This window comes from Pan paniscus, chromosome 6 (genome assembly GCF_029289425.2).
Source record: "Pan paniscus chromosome 6, NHGRI_mPanPan1-v2.0_pri, whole genome shotgun sequence".
In the NCBI taxonomy this organism is placed as follows: domain Eukaryota; kingdom Metazoa; phylum Chordata; class Mammalia; order Primates; family Hominidae; genus Pan; species Pan paniscus.
Genome location: NC_073255.2, coordinates 164529490 through 164548722, shown reverse-complemented (window position 1 = coordinate 164548722; position 19233 = coordinate 164529490). Strand labels below are relative to the sequence as shown.

Sequence of the window (19233 nt, the reverse complement as noted above, 5' to 3'; positions counted from 1 at the left end):
GGAAAAGATGAAATCTGCAGCTATCAAATATTTCATCTCACAGGGATCTTTGAAGAGTTACCAGGAGAAACAGTGAGACTGAGTTAGTCTGGGAGAGGCAAAAAGCACTAGACTGTATAAATATATGGAACTACACCAGAATGCTAGGATCAGATTACACAGTATCCTTTCACCTAGGATAGTTCTGGTAAGATTTCACCGCCCTGTTAACATGGGATATAGTTATGATATTTTAGAACAAGTTCCAACTGGCCTTGTATTTCTCTGCCCAAGATTCTCATCCACAAAACAGGAAATTAAAATCCAATCCTTCTTTCTTAGAGGCTACACTACTTCTTCCTTCTGGGCAAATGAACTTGGTCAGCTCCAAGAAGGGTCAACACTCTTCATTTGGAAGCAATCAAGCTGTTACACAATAGGAAAAGAAACTATTCAAAATGTTGGTTCACCCATTTGTTAATGCCCAAAATGTGAAAAATGCTGAAAGATATTTAATCTTCAGTGGTTGATCTAACAGTACTAGGAGTATCTGTAGTAAGAGAAATTAGCAAGCAGTAGTAGTGATTACCACAACTAACATTTATTATTTTATAAGCATGCACTAAGCACTTCATGTTATCTTGTTTAATCTTCATTAAACGACCCTGAGGTATATGCTAATATTCTCAATATGTGTGGTCCCTGATGGAGGACCAGTGAAAAAGAACTGATTTTAATCTACTTAAATTTATTTTAATCTATTTAGTCTGATTGCTGTTGGTAGTAGAATTATGGGAGTTTTTCTCTATCTCTATTATCTATACCATTGCTTCACTAACTTCTTAATTAAAATAAAATGTCCTTTATTATAATTTTAAAAACTAAATGCTTTACTTAAATATTAATAAAAGTTCCACATAAACTCTTGCTTTTTCTTCTTTACCTCCCTGGCAGGGAATAGCACACAAAAGCTGAGGTACCAACCTGCCCAACATCATCAAGTTGGGGCAAAGAACAAATAATTAGAATCCAGAAATTTTGCTTTTTTTTTTTATTATTTTTTTTTAGACAGGGTCTTACACTGTCACCCAGGCTGCAGTGTAGTGGCACAATCATGATGCACTGCAGCCTTGAACTCCCAGGTTCAAGTGATCCTTCCACCTCCACCTCCCAAGTAGTTGAGACTACAGGCATGCACCACCATGCCTGGCTAATTTTTTCTTTTTTTTTTTTTTTGAGATGGGATCTTGCTATGTTGTCAGTTGTCAGGACTGGTCTTGAAGTCCTGGGCTCAAGCAATCATCCCCACTCAGCCTCCCAAAGTGCTTGGATTACAGGTATGAGCCACCATGGCCAGCCCAGAAATTTCATTTCTGACAGCCAAAGCACTGCTAAAGGACAGCAAAGCACCAATGTTTCAAAGTGTAGAAGCCAAAAAGACTAAACAATGCCAAATTGGCACGCATAGCAGCTGCCCAAAGAGCAGAAACTTAAGGGGTCCAAGGCAGACCACAAAAGCAAGGGGGCTGGGCATTAGAGGCTGAGGGGTGTGAGGGAAGGATGGAGGAGACGATGGGACATAGGCACAGAAGGTTCTCAAATCACCATTAGGCACAGAAGGTTCTCAAATAACCATAAAACAATGGTTCTTAACTACTTTTGAGCCATAAGTTCCCTTAAGAAACTGACTTTTAAAACTCCCTCTCTAAAACAATTCACATTTACACAACATTTTGCAATTTCATGGGATTTATATATGCCTTCAGAGGTGCATGGATCCCAGATTAAGAATCTGGAATAGGCCAGGGGCAGTGGCTCACACCTGTAATCCCAGTACTTTAGGGCAAGGCAGAAAGATTGCTTGAATTCAGGAACTCAAGGCTGGGCAAACTAGTGAGACCTCCTTTCTACTAAAAAAAATAAAAATAAAAATTAGCCAGGTATGATAGCACGTGCCTGTAGTCCCAGCTACTCCCAGGAGGCTGAGGTGGGAAGATCACTTGAGCCTGGGAGGTTGAGACTACAGTGAGCCATGATTATACCACTGCACTCCAGCCCGGGCAACAGAGACCTTGTCTCAAAACAAAACAAAAAAAATCAGTAATAAAGTATGGGCAGCCATAAAAAAGACTGAAATCACGTCCTTTGCAGCAACATGGATGGAGCTAGAGGCCAGCATCCTAAGTGAACTAACTCAGAAGCAGACAATCAAATATCACATGTTCTAACTTTTATAAGTGGGAACTAAACAATGGGTACACATGGACATAAAGATAGAAATAATAGACACTGGGGACTCCAAAAGGGGAGAAGGAGTGAGGGGGGTGAGAATTAAAAGATTATCTGTTGGATACAATGTTCAATATTTTGGTGATGGATACACTAGAAGCCCAATCCTCAACATTACACAATATACCCATGTAACAAACATGCAAATGTACCCTCTGAACCTTAAAGAAAAACAATCTTTAATAAAATAATAAAATATGGGCCTAGCATTTATAGCATGCTACCATTTATGAAAATGAGAGTGTCTGATCATACAGGTTTTAACTATCTCTGGAAGGAGACACAAGACCCTAGTAACCTCAGGTGTCTCAGGGGAAGTACTCGATTTTTCACTATATATCCTTCCGCATTTTGAACAATGTAAATGAATGAAGAATTCAAAAATAAATTAATAAAAGAGCTCTGCCATAACCAATGGTGATTTCAAATGCTTAAGGCTACCCAGGAAATGTTCCTAACCTATTCCAAGAAAAGTAGTAGTGAAAACACGACAAATCTAAGTCTATGGGAAAAGGTACAAGAAAAAGCTCCAAGACTTCAACTGCCACTAAAGGTAGTAAACATATAAACAACAGATACAAGCTGCTTGTGGGCACATCCAGAATCAGCAGTTCTATGATATAAAAATACTCAAAATACAAAGAAAGAGTACATCAAAATGGCATCAGCGACAGAAGACAGTGGGCTATTACCTAGGTCCACAGGCTCACGATGGCCTCAGGAAACACCTACCTCATCAGGGGTATCCTTTGCATCAGGTTGTGTGGCGGCTGCCCGGCGAGCAAGATTTCCAGCACGGATGTTGCTGAGGTTGATCTGCCGCTCAGGAGGAGGCCCACCACGAGGCTGACCTCGGACAATGATGGCGCACCCTGAAAGGACCTACGTAGGGGGAAGAAAGAGAAAATGAATGGTCCAGAGGCCGTATCACCATAATGCAGGTTGGGTACCACCGTATCCCCAACATTTCAAATAGCATTTGCACTTCAAAGGCATGCAAAGTCATCTGTTGAATGACTAAATAAACAGGATTGTTTTTAATTTTATAAGAGAAATACCTACATAAAGCCTGGGGTCAAATTCTGAAATGACTGACCCAGAAATCCAACAATAGAAAAGTCATAGAATAAACAGACTGGGGTAAAAAGGCATGTGAGACATACAGATTAATGACCTCTATAATTTCATCCTAGCAAGTGCCACCCCTTGCATTCTTTCCAATTATTAAGAATTAATATCTCCATCAACACTTTCCATCCTCAGATTGAAGCGAACAATGAAAGGCTTAAGAAAAGGGGAAGCTGTGGCCATGCACAGTGGCTTACACCTGTAATCCCAGCACTTTGGGAGGCCAAGGCGGGTGGATCACCTGAGGTCAAGAGTTCGAGACCAGCCTGACCAACATGGAGAAACCCTGTATCTACTAAAAATACAAAATTAGCTAGGTGTGGTGGCACATGCCTGTAGTTCCTGCTACTTAGGAGGCTGAGGCAGGAGAATCGTTTGAACCCGGGAGGCGGAGGTTGCAGTGAGCCAAGATCGTGCCATTGCATTCCAGTCTGGGCAACAAAAGTGAAACTCTGTCTCAAACAAAAAAAGAAAAAAAGGAGAAGCTGAGGGAAGTCCCTACACACCCCTGGGAGGAAATGAGCATGCCCAAGGCTAAGGTGGATGCAATACCTAGAGTGTCCCTTGTGGACAGTACAAGAGAGAAATACAGAAGTAATCTAGAAAACCCATGCCCTACATGATTAAAACATAAGAATCTAATAAGCACCTTAAGGCTCCCAAGTGCAATCAGTGGCTCCTTTCATCTCTCTAATCAAAGATGCCAGGCATAGAACCCACTTGCAACTGTGAAAAGAGCTCTAAAGCTCACTGGCATTAACCTTAAAGTATTTGCAGGGGAGAAGAAGAAAGGATTTCAAGTGAAAGAAGGGAAGAAGACACATAAGGGAAAAACGACCCAAGCTATTCAAATTGTCTTTGCGAAGAGACTCACAATACAACAAACAGGTGGGGGCTCATGCCCTGGCTTCACTAGATCTGAAAGACTCTCAATTCCATGCTTCATAAAAAATAGCTTCGAAAGGTTAGTAGTGAGAAGGTTGGAGGGTTCTGTCAACACAGAACACTGTTCAGACAAGACCATGGAGTTCTCAGTAAAGGAATAATCCTTGTGAGGAAGTTGAATCAAAGGAAGAGAAAAAGGAGAATGAAAGGAAGCTGCTCCTTTCACTTAGAGTGCATTGCTCCCCACCTCTCTACCTTAACTAACGCTTTCAAGTGTTAAATATTGATATAAATACACAAATGAATTTAAACCCACATGTACAAATTAAAGAATAAGAAAAGTAAAACATCTGAGCAACCACCACCCAAGTTAAGAACTGAAATACTGCACATTGCCAGAACCTTGGAATCCATGTGCCCCTCTCTACTTGCAGCCCCTTCTCTCAAACCCCACCATTACCCTGACCAAGGATTTTGTACGAATATATCACAATTCATTTATCCATACTAACTTTTTATGGAAATTCTATCAAACAATATTGTACATTCCAATATACAATATTTAATTGTACATTCCAATATACAATATTTAATTATACATTAAATTAGTACTCTGATAATGTCTCAATATCCCCAACACCTTAAGCACACAGACCCTGGCCTAAGTCACTTTAATCCCTGGTTATATACCATGGCACACACACACAAAAAGACTGTCTTCCTAATCCAGTTACAGGCACGCTTTTCATTTTTATCCTGTTATCAGCAATTAAACCCTAAAACTTCTAGCCAAATAACCGTGCTAACACCCTATCCTGAGAATTCATGTCCTAGGCATTATCCCAGGGAACTGACATTCCAAAAGATAAGCTCTCAAACCAAACAAAGCCAGGAAAGAACAGGTATACTAGAGTAGAGGCTGCTTGAAGTTCCTGAATAAGAAGGGCCAAAGAAGAAAAGGAGAGCTTCCTGACTCATTTATATTCAATTCTTTCTCACAAGTGGTAGAAACAAAACACACAGCAAGAAGAGCATAGTGCAGAATACCTGCACTTGAAATCATTCAAGCACAAATTCCAAATGAGGCTGAGGACAGCCAAACTACATACAGCACACAAACCAGAACATCTGTTTCTAGTGCTTGCTGCTCAATTTTGGTCAAGTTTTCACACACAAAAAAAGTAATAACGCATTCCCAGGGGACCTCTTGGTAAAGCCCAGTCATAAAAGCTAAGGCCTATTTACAAGAAAACTCATCCTCTCTGACGAAGGTGAACTCTGATAAGCAAGCATTGACCTAGCCTAGGAAACCATCTTTGTTTCTCAAGCCTGACAAATCAAACTGAGAAGCTCAAGAACAGAGGGACTGATGAGAAGAGCCCCTCATCTCTAAATATCAGAAAGGTATTGCCTTTCTAATGCCTCTGCCTAGTAAACCGGATCCCCGGGGACAATGGATCTACAACTATTATCCTGGCCCCATTAATGGCTTTGGCAAGCAACTTGTACACAGTAATTGTGCAAAACTCCTTTGTATGCCCTCTCCTCTCCCTGAATGCTAAAGGCTGCTGTCAGAACTTCCTTGCATTGTTGCACCAAAAATGCCATTCAGTTAATGCTTGAATCAATGTTACAGAGATGATTTTTACTCTACAGGCTCTCTACATCTTTTATACCATTGAATATATGAATTCAAGCAGCTGTCACCAATTCAACTTCCTAAGCAAAAGAAATAGATTCACTGTGGCAGGTACTGCTATTCCTACTCCTCCAGGAGGAGAGGATTGGCATGTGTGCACCCTTCTTCTGAAAATCTCTTCCCCTCATTTGGCTATTGCCTTGGTGGAAAGGTAAGAAAAGACTGACTGTACACAGTTATGGAAGTAAGAGAACTATTTCTACTAGGGAAGAACTAGTTTCCCTCCTACCACTCACAGAAACTGAAATCATTCAAAACACACTACAGGCTGGGTGCAATGGCTCAAGCTTGTAATCTCAGCACTTTGGGAGGACGAGGCGAGAGGGCTGCTTGAACTTAGAAGTTCAAAACCAGCCTGGACAACACAGCAAGACCTCATCTCTACTAAAAATCAAAAAAAGTAGCTGGGTGTGGTGGTGCACATCAGTAGTCCCAGCTACTTGGGAGGCTGAGGTAGGAGAACCGCTGGAGCCTGGGAGGTCAAGGTTGCAGTGAGCCACGGTTGTGCCACTGCACTCCAGCCAGGGTGACAGAGCAAGACTCTCTCTCAAAAAAACAAAGAAACAAACAGAAACACACTACACCTCCTTTTTGCTATTTCCATTTCATCTGCCAACCACTGTTAAAACTCTCTCACCTGTCTTACTCGCCAACAGTCTTTATTCAAGTTCTTCCTCAATGAAAACATTGTAATGGCCTTCTTATAGCTAACAGTCGCCACCAAATAAAACCAATGAGAAATACCTTCTGGGGGAAAAATACTTTAAATGTCTGGGTAAAATATGAAAAAGGCCAAGGGTCTATATGCTCAAAAATTTATATGTCATATGGCACCAAAACAAGCCGTTTTTCTTCTCAGAAAGACCTGCCAGGTTGATTATTGTTATAATTTTATTCCTTGATTTATTCAGTTATTAATTCACTACAAACTTACTGAGTGCCTACTATGTGCCAGGCATTGTTCTAGGCAAGTGGCATGTTTCAGTGAAACAAAGCAGACAAAAATTTCTGCTCTTGGGGAGCTGACATTCTAGTAGGGGGAGACAGACAAACAATAAACATCACATGTAAGTATAATATGTTGTTTACCAGAATTTTAATTTCAGGAGAATAATGTTAAGATTGAGAAGAAACTGTCATAGGTAATTAGTCCGCCAAAGCTGTGCTGATTCGTGTTGCAAACTTTCATGGATGCAGTAATTATCCTTAATTGCTAATTTATAGAGCACAGAAATCAAGTCAAATGGTTACTGCTTTATGCAATTATATTAATAAACTGACATTCTAGAAAAATGATCTTAGAACTACCTGATACAGCAGGAGGTTTGTGAAACCAGGTGTCACAATAAGTCAGTTTGATTGAGGTTATGGATTAGACATTTCTCAGTTCTGCCAATAAAGGTTGCAGAGGGACGTGGCGTGATTCAAAGGACCTGGCTTCAGGGCACAAGTCACGTGGTTACAAAGGCTGAAACAAGGCAGCTGAGAAGGAAAATTGGGGACTCAAATTGTTCAAACCCACTTATGGGTTTACTGGGAGATTTACCTACAGTGAAACACTGTATGGGCAGCCACTAAAATGTTGCCCAGCAACAGGAACACCACATTAAATCTTCACTAGATTCTGATAAATGACTTGGTTTGTTTAACTATTTAACTCCCGGGCCGATGACACAACAAGACAGAAAACTTCTTATACAAAAACCCAGCCACACTAAGGGCAAAGAAAGGGATGGTACAGAAATTTGTATGTCAATGAAGCCAATATTTTTTCCCAGCCCAAGAGCAAAAATCACTTTGGTCTGAGAATGGCATCTTACCAGCTCTGCAAAGAGGACTGGTTTAACGGGCATATCCACTAGTTAAGATAGTATAGTAGGTATACTGTAACAGCAATATCTACCTGTGTGAAGAACCAACATAAAGAACAAGGGCAGACATCTGATGACAAATATTACAAAAAGAAGGCCCAATACAAATCCATACATTTATGGCCCACTGACTTTGAACAAGGGTGCCAGGATAATTCAATGGGGAAAGAGTAGTCCTTTCAACAAAAATGTGTTGGGACAACTAGATCTCCATGTGCAAAAGAATGAAGTTGGCCCTCTACGTCATACCATATACAAAAGATAACTCAAAAAGGACCAGAGACCTAAATTTAAGAGTTAAACTATAAAAGTCTTAGAAGAAAACAAACCTGTAAATCTACATGACCTTGCATTAGGTGATGGTTTCTTAGGTGACACCAAAAACACAAGCAACTTAAAAATAAATAAATTGGACTTCATAAAAATTAAAAACAGTGTGCTTCAATGGACACTATCAAGAAAGAAAAAAATATGAGTATATGCAAATTCTGAATACTAGACTCTTATCTCATATATCTGACAAGGGTCTAGTATCCAGAATAAAGAACTATCATAATTTGATAAGAAGACAATAGCCCAATTAAAGTAAGTTGAAGAGACATTTATCCAAAAAATAAATATAAATGTCCAAAAAGCACATGAAAAGATGCTCTTCATCATTAGTCATCAGACAAATGCAAATCAAAGCTACAATGACATATCACTTCACCACCACTAGGATAGCTAAAATCAATAAGACAGGCAATAACAAGTGTTGACAAGGATGTGTAAAAACTGGACCCCTCATACATTATGGGTGGTGTAGCTGCTTTGGAAAAGAGTCTGGAGGTTTCTCAAAAGTTAAACAGTTATCATATGACCCTGTGATTTCACTCCTAGGTGTATATGTTGCGGGAAGTCAGGCACCCCGAACGGAGGGACCAGCTGAAGCCATGGCAGAAGAACGTGGATTGTGAAGATTTCATGGACATTTATTAGTTCCCAAATTAATACTTTTATAATTTCTTATGCCTGTCTTTACTGCAATCTCTAAACATAAATTGTGAAGATTCCATGAACACTTATCACTTCCCCAATCAATAACCTTGTGATTTCCTATGCCTGTCTTTACTTTAATCTCTTAATCCTGTCATCTCGTAAGCCGAGGAGGATGTATGTCGCCTCAGAACCCTGTGATGATTGCATTAACTGCACAAACTGTAGAGCATGTGTGTTTGAACAATATGAAATCTGGGCACCTTGAAAAAAGAACAGGATAACAGCAACGTTCAGGGAACAAGAGAGAGAACCTTAAACTCTGACCGCCGGTGAGCCAGGCGGAACAGAGCCATATTTCTCTTCTTTCAAAAGTAAATAGGAGAAATATCGCTGAATTCTTTTTCTCAGCAAGGAACATCCCTGAGAAAGAGAATGTGCCCCTGAGGGTGGGCATCTAAAATGGCCCCCTTGGGTGTGGCCGTTTTCTACGGTCAAGACTGTAGGGATGAAATAAGCCCCAGTCTCCCATAGCGCTCCCAGGCTTATTAGGACGAGGAAATTCCCACCTAATAAATTTTGGTCAGACCAGTTGCTCTCAAACCCTGTCTCCAGATGTTATCAATGACAATGGTGCCTGAAACTTCATTAGCAATTTTAATTTCGCCCCAGTCCTGTGGTCCTGTGATCTCGCCCTGCCTCCATTTGCCTTGTGATATTCTATTACCTTGTGAAGTACGTGATCTCTGTGACCCACACCCTATTTGTACACTCCCTCCCCTTTTGAAAATCCCTAATAAAAACTTGCTGGTTTTACGGCTCAGGGGGCATCATGGAACCTACCGACATGTGATGTCTCCCCCGGATGCCCAGCTTTAAAATTTCTCTCTTTTGTACTCTGTCCCTTTATTTCTCAAACCAGCCGACGCTTAGGGAAAATAGAAAAGAACCTACGTGACTATCAGGGGCAGGTTCCCTGATAGTATATATCCAAGAGAAATACAAACATATGCCCACACAGAAACTTGTACACCAATGCTCATTGCAACATCATTCATAATAGCCAAAAAAAGAGAGAAAACAATAAATGTTCATCAACAGCTGTAACTGGTGATAAAATATCGTATATCCATACAATTGGAATATAATTCAGAAATAAAAAGAGATTGTGTACTGATTGATGTTACAACATGGGTGAACCTTGAAAACGTTATGTTAAGTAAAAGAAGCCAGACACAAATGGCCACATACTGAATTGTTCCCATTATATGAAATGTTTAGAAAAGGGAAATCCATAGACAGAACATAGACTAGTGGTTCCCAGGGACTGACAGAAGGGGAGAGTGGGGAATATACTAATGGATACAGATTTCTTTGGAGGTGATGAAAATATTCCAAATTAGTAGTGATTGTTACATGATTGTAGTAAAAAGCCACTGAATTATATACTTTAAAAGTGTCAACTTTATGGTATGTTAATTATATCTAAAAAAAAAAAATTTAAGGTCCAACACAGAAGTACAAAAACATGGGGACATAAAATGTATATTTTACTATAGAGCCTTCCATATTCTTGCAGGAAGATTAGACGCTAGCTGAAAAACATTAACAAAAAAATTTTTTTAAATGGCAGCTGCCTGAGAAGCAAAAGTCAGGCATGGTGACTCACCCCAGAAGCGGCTATAAGTATAAACCTTCAAATCCTCTAGAAATAACTAGGTAGGAAGCCACAGGAAAAAGACAGAACTTCAGTGAAATCTACAAAGCTCTAAAAAGGATGAAAATGGCCAGAAGCAATACAAGCTTTTTCTCAGAAACAATATAGCGAGCATCCTGTGTGTCACACAGAAAGGAGAACCAGGAAAGTCATTGAGCTGAAGGGTCCATGATGCCATTCTTCAACTGTCACAACCCAAAGGCTGCACATGCAGGGACTCTACGTCAGAGTGGCAAAGAAGCAGGCCAGGGACTCCCCTCTGGACAAGGTGTTTTCTACACCTAAAAATACCATCAGGGGATGGGGAAGGAGCTGCTGTAAAAAGAGGAGGCAAAGTTTGGTCCTAATGGATACCCTTTAATGAAATGAAAACATTTAAAGAAAATGAATGAAAGCAAGAGTAACTAAAAAGAAACTCAATTGGGGAATATTTCAAAATGCATATCAGGAAAAAGCTTCCTGGCAGTCAGAGCTGTTGCCTCCACAGGAAGAATCATCTCTTGAAAATTAAAAAGTCATTTAGACAAAGCAAGCAATCCCAAAACAACATAAGCTGTGTGGTCTGGGAGGCCTTTCCCTGAATACTCACCAACACAGCCAGTTTTTTGTTTGTTTTGTGTGTGTGTGCGTGTGTGTTTTTGTGTTGCTTTTTTTTTTTTTCCTGGCAAGAACAAGAGGCAAACCTAAATTAGAGGGCCCAACATTCAAACCCAATGAACCGGAAGCCCAGGAGCTCATGGCAGTGCTGACTCACTGGCTCTGGATACACTTGCAGACCCAACAGGTAGAAGCACAAGTTGCTGCTCCCGAGCCAACTGTGCCAAAAATCGGGCCGCAGTTTACATATACGGAGTTTAAATCTCAGGAGGACCATAACAATCATCTACAGAGAGACTTCACATAAAGACAGCATCTAATCTGGGCTATTTTATTTTACAGCTGAGAAATCTGAGAGCAAGAGAGGTAAAGTAACTTTTGCCTAAAATAACCAGGATTGACAGCAGAGCAAGGATTGGGGTTGAAGTTTCCCAATCCTGATATTCCACTATGCCACACATACAAACAAGCATTTGGGAGCTGATTTCTGTTAAAATGGTATCTGAGGTTACCTACTGATTAAATCTTTTTCTCAATTAAAATCTCTGTTTATATGTGCCAGTAGAACAGGTGTTGGAGACCAAATCACTAAGCAAGTAAAGCTTCCATGAGCTGGCTGTCCCAAATCATACCAACATTTATTAAACCGTACCATCTGCAAGGCAAGCTGACTTAGAGTCCAATATTACAAAAGAACACCCAAAAAGTAGATGCAAAGAAGAAAACTTCAAAACGATAAAATGCAGGATTGGCAAACTACAGCCTACTAGCCAAATCCAGCCTACTGCCTGTTTTTGTACAGTCCATGAGCTAAAAATGGTTTTTACATTTTTAAAAGGTTGGAAAAACATCAAAAGAAGATTATGTAACATGCAAAAGAGTATGAAAGTCAAATTTCAGTGTCCATAAATAAAGTTTTATTGGAACACGTCAAGCTCATTCATTTATGTATTGTCTAGGGCTGCTTGTGCACTAGAACAGCAGAGTTGAGTAGTTGCGACAGAGACCATATGGCTGGCAAAGCCTAAAATATTTATTACCTGGCCCTTTACAGAGTAAGTTTGCCAACCCCTGATATAAAGCATTATGACAAGCGAGTGAGATGAAAACTAGTTTTATGGTCGTCTAAATAGCAAGTGCATGGCAAAAATAAATTCTGGACCAATTCAAGTTACACAAACTGCTCGTTTTTATAATCAGAGAAGGAGCTGCAGTATATGGCAATAAGAATTTAGTTTCAGAATCAAATCAATGTCAGCAGTGACCTTTGAAAGTTATTTAATTGGCTCCATTAGCCTCCGTTTCATCATTTATAAAATAAATACATAAGAATATATATAAGTTGTTATGATCCAGTTTGTCAATCTGTTGCTGAAATAAAAATAAAATAAAGAGTTGTTATGAAACCTAAACAAAATAAAAGCACTTAGCACAGAGCCCAGCCCAAGGACACAATAAATATAGCCAACATTGTTGTTATAAGAAATGGCTCAAAGTGTGGTCTGCTATAAAGATTGGAAGAGTATGTACAATAGAAAAAGATGGACGTTCCTCTAGGGATATAGAAGAAAATATCATGGTCGGGCACAGTGGCTCACGCCTGTAATCCCAACACTTTGGGAGGCCAAGGCGGGTGGATCACCTGAGGTCAGGAGTTCGAGACCAGCCTGGCCAAGAAGGTGAAACCCCATCTCTACTAAAAATACAAAAATTAGCTGGACACGGTGGTAGGTGCTTGTAATCCCAGCTACTCGGGAGGCTGAGGCAGGAGAATCACTTGAACCCAGGAGGCGGAGGTTGCAGTGAGCCGAGATCAGGCCATTGCACTTCAGGCTGGGCAACAAGAGTGAAACTGCGTATCAAAAATAAAGAAAGAAAGAAAATATCAAAGTCACAGAAATTCTCTCACCACTGAATTCTGTCAGATTTAGACTGATAACCTGTAATCTCTAATTCCCTTGATTTATCAGTTAAGATACCCACTCACTAGGAAAGTAGATTTAAGTACCTATGTCCAAATCTCTATCCTCTGGGGTGAAAGTAGTAAGTATCATCTCTTAAGTTTGTATTGAACTTCATACTTGACAAACTGTCTTGGCAATCATAGCCTCAGATGGTGTGGCTAACGGAACAACCATGAGCTCTGAAATTATACAGCCTTGAGTTTGAACACAAACTCAAGTGAAAATCATTCTGAACACTGTGATATTCCTTCATCTATAAATAAAGATAATACCACTATCTCCTCTGGGTTATTTGTATTATTACATAAGATCCTTGACTCCCTGAAACCAAGAAGGTAATTCAATAAATGTTAAAGGAACATTAATCTCTCTTCCCTTCCTTCCCTGCTCTCCTCCCCTCCTCATCCTCACAACAATGCCCTGAGGAAGCAGGACAGGGACCCTTATCCTCATTTTGCAGATGAGAAAACTATGGCACAGTCAGATGGCATGAGGGCTAGAACACAGGTTTTCCCAGTGTACTTGCTAATAAACCCCAAATACTAAATCTATGATATGAGAATCATGAGCCAAAATATCGATGACTTACATAAAAGAACACAATCAAGACTGTAGCTTAGACTTCACAATCGAAAACTTCACCATGAAGGAACTCACTCAACCTCCTGGAAACCAGGGTCAGGACTGTCTCCAGGACAATGGTCCTCTGCAAAGCCAAGTCCTCACTACCTCACGCTGAGCTCTGCTGTTGCCAAGGACCTGGGAGATCAAGGCTTATTTATTCAGAAATAAGACAGAACAACTCAGGAAGAACTAACCGCACATAGCAGACAAATGTGAAGTGTCATTTAAGAGAAATCTAGCCCAGCTGTCGAAAGAAAGTCTTTCAGGATAGGTAACAGTTATGTGTTAACTTATCAGAGGAGGAACCAAAAATTAACTGATTCCAGGACATAAAAAAGAGTATCACTATATAGAGGGGACCTTCTCCTCTATCAAATGGCGAGGGTCAAGTACTCAGGCTATTAAAGGTAAGGGAAAGTTACTGCAGTGATCAGTGTTCATTTTTCTCTTCCCATGTTCCCCTTCAGAAAGGAGCATTTCTGAATTTTCTTAAGTGTTGCAATCTGAGAAAACAAAGCATAAAGACAGACTAGAGCACCAAACCACTCAATAAGATTAACTACTACATATTATTTTCTTGAATAACGATACTAACAGGTCAGAGAAACCAGAATTTCTGGAGCATGCATCTAAACGTACACAGCAAAAATCAAGAAGTTTGATTCTGAACAGCCACTGAGAATTTAGGTCTAACAGTTATCACAACTCATAAATATAACATTCTGATGGGAAAAAGGAATCAAACATATACTATTGGGGTAAATGTATAAACCTCTAGTGAAGAAACATGTTTTAATAAGGAAAAAAAATGAAGGGTTTTTTTGTTTTTTTGAGATGGAGTCTCACTCTGTTGCCCAGGCTGCAGTGCAATGGCACAATCTCGGCTCACTGCAATCTCCACCTTCCAGGCCCAAGCGATTCTCATGCCTCACCCTCCCAAGTAGCTAGGACCACAGGCGTGTGCCACCAAGTGCAGCTAATTTTTGTATTTTTAATAGAAATGGGATTTCACTATCTTGGCCAGACTGGTCTCAAACTCCTGACCTCAGGTAATCTGCCTGCCTTGGCCTCCCAAAGTGCTGGGATTAAGGCATGAGCCACTGCACTCGGCCAAAATAAAGTGTTTGTTTTAAACACTAAATACATCACAGAAAAACTGGAGATCATTTTTAAAAGTACTTTATTTCAATTCCAGACAAATACGAAAAGCACATTAAATTTGGAGGAAAAAAATAAACCCAGCTCAAGCCTTCCAAGAAGTTTAAAAGGAAGCTGGAAATATTTCAAAGAAAAAAATGCCTAAAAGCAAAGCATTTTTTTTCTCCAAAAACAAAAGAGATGCTAATTTTCTGCTATGATGCTAGGCAGTCCTTATTTTAAGGGTGACTAATCCTATGGCTAAATCACTTTAAGCTACCAACAGGTCAAAAAAGCTATAAACACTCCCCTTGGTCAGCGCAAGCTGGCAGGGTACTAGGACCTGAAGATTAAACCAGCATTTGCTGGCAGGTCACAGAAAGCTGAAGACTCAGTGTGAGCAGATTTGTTACCTACAGGGGAACTGAGCAAATCATACCTGGAGGATAATGAGAGCTAGGTTTCTCAGAGGAGAGTTACAGATACAGAAAGTCCAGAAAAAAAAATCCTGTTGGATTAGAAGTAAACCCTTGTTTTTTAATATATACAGATAAATATAAACATAGAGAGATACATGTGTGTTGTTTATATATACAAATATTTCCTGACTCCATCCACTAAAGAAGAGGGCCCAAAAACTATGATACCCTAGTAGCAATGGGCACACCTAGTACCCAGATCTTGGCTAAACATTCCTGTTTCTTGGACGGAATGCAGAAATGCAAGTGGGGACGGAAGGAGGGAGGAGGGCAGGAAGGGAGGGAGGAAGGCAGGAAAGGAGAGAGCAAGGCAGGAAGGGAGAGAGGAAGGCAGGAAGACAGGAAGACGGAGACAGGGAGACAGGGAGGCAGGGAGGGAGGGAGGAGAAGGAAGGAGAAGGAAGGAGAAGGAAGGAAAAGGAAAGGGAAGGAAAGGGAAGGAAAGAAAACTCTTCTCTGCTAAATAGAACCAAGGCTTCTTGAAGAAACAGCTGATTCCAGGGTTGGGGCAGGGAAAGTACAATATGAGCCTGGAATACCTTGCTGTGTCAGAAGAAAGTACTCAAATAATGGGGACATAACAAAACGACATAAGAACCAGCTTACAAGAGCTCTCATTAGCCAAAACTGGGACAACTTTAAAATCAACATAATAGTAATAGATTATAATCCACTGAATAAATACAAGAATAAAAAATGTGGAAGAGAAAGTTCTCTATTACAGTTGAACAACAACTAATAAATGTTGGATGATGGAATTAGAAAATAATTGTGTGCCAACAAATCACACTAATAAGAATCATTAATAGAGGCCGGGCACAGTGGCTCACGCCTGTAATCCCAGGACTTTGGGAGGCTGAGGTGGGCCCATCACCTGAGGTCAGGAGCTGGAGATCAGCCTGGCCAACATGGCAAAACCCCGTCTCTACTAAAAATACAAAAATTAGCCGGGCATGGTGACATGTGTCTGTAGTCCCAGCTACTCGAGAGGCTAAGGCAGGAGAATTGCTTAAACCCAGGAGGCAAAGGCTGCAGTGAGCTGAGATCACATCACTGTAAGCCAGCCTGGGCGACAGAGCGAGACTCCATCTCAAAAAAATAAATAAATAAGATATTTGTACAATCTCAAAATAGCTTCTCACAAAGTACTAGTTACATATTATAATACTATATAATATAGTTATATATCATATATAACATTACATGATATCTATTATATATCATATATTATAATATATAGTATATGTTTATATATGATATATATTATATATCATATATCATATATAATAGAATATATTGTTTAGCTATCTCCTACCGAAAGATATATATTACTAAATAATGAATAGGTTAAAATACGTATTACTTATTACATAAAATACTTATTATATAAGATACTTATACCTAAAATTACACTGAGGAAACCTGACAGACACCATCTTAATCAAGTAATTACAGTTATCAACACTAGTAATGTGACAGTGACATGGTGTGCCTCACTGATATGGTGCACTGAGGAGAACTTAGCATCATTTATGTGGTATTTCTGCCAAAATTACAGTCTTAAATTCAATCATAAGGAAGCAACAGACAAACTCATGACAAGGCACATTCTATAAAGTAACTCTTGGAAAAAACATCAGGATCATGAAAATCAAGGAAAGACTGAGGAAATATTTCTGAATGAAGGAAACTAGAGACATGACAGCTAATAGGTGACCCTGGGGCAACTGGCAAAATCTGAAGGGAGTTTGCCGGTTGGATGGCAGTATTGTATCCATGTTAATTTCTTTTTCTTTTTTTTTTTTTTTTGAGATGGAGTTTTGCTCTGTCGCCCAGGCTGGAGTGCAGTGGTGCGATCTCGGCTCACTGCAACCTCTGCCTCCTGGGTTCAAGCAATTCTCCGGTCTCAGGCCCCCGAGTAGTAGCTGGGACTACAGGCACATGCCACCATGCTCAGCTAATTTTTGTATTTTTAGTAGAGACAGGATTTCGCCATGTTGAACAGGTTGGTCTCGAACTCCTGACCTCAAGTAATCTGCCTGCCTCCTGCCTCAGCCTCCCTAAGTGCTAGGATTACAGGCATGAGCCACTGCACCTGCCATAACCATGTTAATTTCTGATCTTGATGGTTTTATTGTGTTCCTATAGATGGATATCCCCGGTTTTAAGACAATAGTTAGAAGTATTAAAGTATGAAAGGGATATGGTATATGGGATACCGTATCTGCAGATTACTCTCAAATAATTCAGAAAAAAAAAATACGGAAGATCCTCACTGTTCAGATTCTGAATTTTCAAATTTGCCTACTCACTATAATATATTTGTAACCCCAAAATCAATACTCTCAGCACTGTTACTGTTATTTACAGGCATGTACACGCACAAAGTGGCAAAATTTTGAGTTGCCTATGTCCTCGTTCCCAGCAGGGAAATGCTCTGCCTTCTTGTTTCAGCTTTCACTCAGTAAACAAGTGTTCTTTATGTGGTCTATTTAGTGCCACATTTTTTACATTTTAGTGCTATTGTTTATTTCACTGTTTAAAATAGCCCCAAATGGTAGTTCTGACTTGCTGTCTAGTATTCCTAGCGCAAGAAAGCTGCTATGATGTACCTTACAGAGAAAACAGATATGTGACAGATAAACTTCATTCAGTCATGAGTTATAGTGCTATTGGCTTTGAGTTCAAAGTTAAAGAATCAAAAATATATATCAAATAAAGTGTCTTTAAACAGAAGTACACAAATAGCCAAGCACAGTGGTACCTGCAAATAGTTTCAGCTACTTGGGAGGCTGAGGCAGGAGAATCACTTGAAGCCAAGAGTTCAAGGCTATAGTGTACTATGATGACTCAGCCTGTGAAGAGCCACTGCACTCCAGCCCGGGCAACATAGCAAGACTCCATCTCCAAACAAACAAACAAACAAACAAACCAGGAGCGTGCGCATAGAACAAGGTCAGGTATTGATCAGTTGATGAAAATGTGACCAGAAGTTTGAAGGGACCTAACCATCAGTACTCAATAGATTCACAGTGTTTGCAACTTTATAGAACATAACTACTGTGAATGAATAATGATTGGATGTAATAAATATAGAGAGGATGATAAGGCAGTTAGGGACTCTTGGTAAAGGGGATACAGGAGTTATCTCTATTATTCTAACTTTTCTCAAAGTTTGAAATTATTTCACAATAAGAAGTTTTTTAAAACACCTTTCAAGATGCTAAACATACTAAAGGCTGTTGTAGAGCATCAATGATAGACAAATCACTGGAACTAGGTCTCATTGGTGGTTCTGAAACTTTGTCTCTCCCTAGCCCAGTCCTCCCTCTCTCCATGCACATACAACTTCTAAGAATTTGAATATCAAACTATTATTATGCTGCATGGACCATACATCTTTCTGTGTGATCCATGCACTGTTTCATTATCTTTTCCAAATGAAATAAAATGGTAGACGCTTTCAAATCACAGAATTCAAACTTTCTGATTGTGCTGTTCAAAAAGACTACTGCTCCAAAAAAGATCTTGGGTTTTAAAGATATCCCTTTTCCTTCCTATGCCAATTATCTCATGGTTGTTTTTTTTTTAATTGCATATAAACGTGATCTATGGCTGAGTGCAATGGCTCACACCTATAATCCCAGCACTTTGGGAGGCCAAGGCAAGATCTCTTGGGGCCAGGATTTCAAGACCAGCTAGGTCAACAAAGTGAGACCCATTACTACAGAAAAATTAAAAATAAAAATAAATAAATAAATGTGATCTAATTAGGTTTTATATTCAGACAAGCTAGAAACCTCTTAGTGTCTCAAAAGATTTGAGAAACAAGTCATGGAAGTTCAGAGTTAAAGTAACTGAGAACTTTCTATAAGAGGCAAGACCATTA

General features: G+C 39.7%; 1 protein-coding gene across 1 annotated transcript in view; it reads right to left on the bottom strand.

Annotated features, from left to right (window-relative positions):
• The window catches only part of SND1 (staphylococcal nuclease and tudor domain containing 1), a 436722-nt gene that overhangs the window by 398960 nt on the left and 18529 nt on the right, over positions 1-19233 (bottom strand). The window contains exon 2 of the mRNA XM_003806046.5: positions 3001-3150. Coding sequence (XP_003806094.1) covers positions 3001-3150 — 150 coding nt within the window. The remainder of the gene's footprint in view (positions 1-3000; positions 3151-19233) is intronic.